This window comes from Oxyura jamaicensis (genome assembly GCF_011077185.1).
Source record: "Oxyura jamaicensis isolate SHBP4307 breed ruddy duck chromosome 13 unlocalized genomic scaffold, BPBGC_Ojam_1.0 oxy13_random_OJ183, whole genome shotgun sequence".
In the NCBI taxonomy this organism is placed as follows: domain Eukaryota; kingdom Metazoa; phylum Chordata; class Aves; order Anseriformes; family Anatidae; genus Oxyura; species Oxyura jamaicensis.
In genome coordinates, this window is record NW_023304301.1 from 1 (window position 1) to 3063 (window position 3063).

General features: G+C 75.4%; 1 protein-coding gene across 1 annotated transcript; it reads left to right on the forward strand.

Moving 5' to 3' along the window:
• The first annotated feature begins 536 nt into the window (after positions 1-536).
• PRR7 (proline rich 7, synaptic) lies at positions 537-3063 on the forward strand. The gene is given in 4 exon segments (XM_035312361.1): positions 537-2283; positions 2285-2400; positions 2524-2576; positions 2578-3063. Coding segments are annotated over 4 exon segments (693 nt in total). The 5' UTR covers positions 537-2095; the 3' UTR covers positions 2914-3063.

Sequence of the window (3063 nt, forward strand, 5' to 3'; positions counted from 1 at the left end):
GGGGCGGGGGCGCGCGCGGGGCCGTGGCCACCGGGAACCGGGGGCCGGGGCGGAGGCGGAGGCGCGCGCACGGCGCGTCCCCGGGGCGCGCGCCCCCCCTCCCCTCCCGCCGCGGCGGAGGCGCGCGCGCGCGCTCCCCGTGAGGGGGGGGGGAGGAGGAGGAGGAAGGGGGGGGGGCCGCCGCGCCCGGCACCGGGAGCGGGGAGGTCCCCGCCGGGTGTCCCCATCCCGCCCTCCGCGGGCACCGGGAGGAACCCCGGCACCGGGGCAAAGGCCGCGGGCAGCGGGGGGGGGGGGTACGGGGAGAGGGAGGGGGGAGAAGGGAGGACCCGGCTCGGTGCCTGCCGCCACCCGGCCGGGGCTCCCGGTCCACTTCCGCGGGACCGCGTGGGTGTCCCCCGGCACCCCCAGCCCACGCGTCCCCGCTCCCTGAACGCCCCCGGCCCCTGACACCCCCAGCCCCAACATCCCCGCTCCAGCGCTATCCCTGGCTGCCTACGCCCACAGTCCCCAAGCGCCCCTGGTCCCCAAGCACCCCCGGTCCCTAAGTGCCACCAGCCCTCTCTGTCCCCAGCCTGGCCGTGACACCAGCTCCAGAGCCACCGCCACCACCCACACGGTGCCCCCGTCCGTGCTGGCGGTGGGGAGCCTGTTGCAGCCAGGGCTGGTGAGCTCTGCCTGCACCGTGCCGGCCTTGGCCGGCAGCGGTGGCAGCTTGGGGAGCCCCAGGAATGGGCCCCGCTCCCCCAGAAAACGCCGCCTCCACCCCCACATTTGCACGACGGAGCAGCCCCCGCCGCACGGAGCGGGGACGCCGGAGCGTGGCTCCCCAGCCCCTTCCTTCCCCTTCCCTCCTTCCTTCCGGCTCGGCACGGCCCTCCGGCCCCGCTGCCCTGCCCGCTTCCCCTCCGGCCTCCCCGATACGAGGCATCCCCGCCGTGGTCCCCTCCCCGGGCACCGTGCTCCAGCCCCGTGCCATGCGGGGACCCCGCGTCCCTTCGCCGAGCCGAGGCACGCAGGAGCGGAGCCACCGCGGTCGCCCTGCCCTCGGCTGCTGCTTGCAATCCTCCCCGCTCCCCGGCGGTGATTGCATTTTCTCCCACACCACGATAAGAATAATCCTGGCGGGTGCTTACGTGCCAGCCTGCAAGCACCCATGGGTGCTGCTCCCCGCCGGCTGATGTGCACAGCCCCCCCCTTGGCACAGTGCTCGGCTGAAGGTGACCGAGCTGTCACCCTGCCCAAAGCCAAGGACCGCGTGGGGGTGACGATCCCACCGCCACCAAACCCCTCCTGCATCGCCGCCTCCCAAACGTCCCTGAGCTGCCACGCGCTCCCTACAGCCACGAGGCCACCGATGCCCGCCGTGCACGTGCTCCCACGTGCCGCACGCCGCGGCCGCTCGTTCCCCCACGGGGGCACCCCGTGGTCCCCCGCCGCGGGGCAGCCGGGACGGAGCCGCCCGGGCACGGCAGCACAGTTGGGGTGGGAGGAGGCAGGAGGACGCCGCGTGGCCTCAAAGGCGTCGATGCTGTGGGGCTGCAGCATCCGCCTCCTGCTCCGGGGTGCCCGGCAGCTTCGGGGCGGATGCTGGGATGGGATGCGGGGGGGGATCTGCAGCCGTGGGGGTGCCGGCGGGGGCGTGCGTGGGGCCGGGCATGGCTCCGGGTGCCGCTGCGCATGTGGAGCGAGTCTCCATGGGAACGGGGCATCCGCGTCCCCGCCACGCTCACGCTCGCGTCTGTCTCGTTGCAGGGCCCCCCCCACCCCGTTCCCGGCGGCTCCCTCCCAGCGATGGGCATCGGCTGGGCCGGGACCGCGCCGTACCCGTGCCCCTGCCACCCGCCCCCTGCCCCGCGCAGCCAGGCCTGAGCCACCCGCTCCAGCCCCGCGGCTCCATGGCGAGGACGGAGCCCTGACGGTGGGCGCCCACAGGCCAGGAGGAGACGCCGGGCACGGCATGGGGAGCCCTTCGGCCACCCTGAGAGCATCGGCTCGAACGCGGGCCCTGCCGCCGCCCTGAGCATCCCGACCCCGACCCCCGAGGGCAGGGAGAAGCGGGGGCCTCCCCCCCCGCGAGTCGGCGGCGGTGAAGATGGTGATGTCCCAGGGCACCTACACCTTCCTCACCTGCTTCGCGGGCTTCTGGCTCATCTGGGGGCTCATCGTGCTGCTGTGCTGCTTCTGCAGCTACCTGCGGCGGCGGGTGAAGCGGCAGCAGGAGGAGCGGCTGCGGGAGCAGAGCCTGCGCGCGCTGGAGCTGGAGCCGCTGCACTACGAGGGCTACGGGGGCAGCCCCCCCCGGCATCGCCGTCCCCCACCGGCTCCGCATGGAGCCCCACCACCACCACCACCACCACCCCCACATCCCTCCCCCGCGGCCCTGGAGCTGCCGGCACGGTAAGGAGCAGCAGCGGGGTGCCGCCGGGGTGCCGCCGCGGGCCGCGCGCCCGCCTCGCCGGGGAGCGCGGTGGTGGCCGGGGGTCGGCGCTGACGCCGGGGGGGGGGGGCTTTGCCCGGCAGAGTCGGACCTGTCGAAGCCGCCGTGCTATGAAGAGGCGCTGCTGATGGCGGAGCCCCCCCCCGCCGTACAGCGAGGTGCTGATGGACACGCGCGGGCTCTACCGCAAGATCAACGCGCCCTTCCTGAGCCACGAGCGGCTGGAGAAGCAGGAGCAGCCCCCCAGCTACAAACCCCTTTTCCTCGACGCCGGCTACGGCTCGGCGCTGCACCTGCCCCGCTCGGCCAGCCCCGGGCCGGCCTGCCCGGACCTTTACCTGCAGGCAGAGTGCTCCCCGCGCATGTTCCCCAGCTGGACGGACTCGGAGCTCAGCAGCAGGGACACCTACGAGCCGGGGCCGTGGCACCTCCCGGTCTCCATGCCCCTCTTCGGCAGGACTACGGCCGTCTAGGGGTGGCCCCGGGGGAGCCGCAGCCGCCTGCGGGTGTCCCCCCCCGACGCCGGGGGGGCTCGGCCACCCGCTTTGCCCGGGGACGACGTCCCCATCGCGGGCCATCGCCGCCAGCGCGGAAGGGGCTGGTTCCCCGTCTCGCCCCCACCC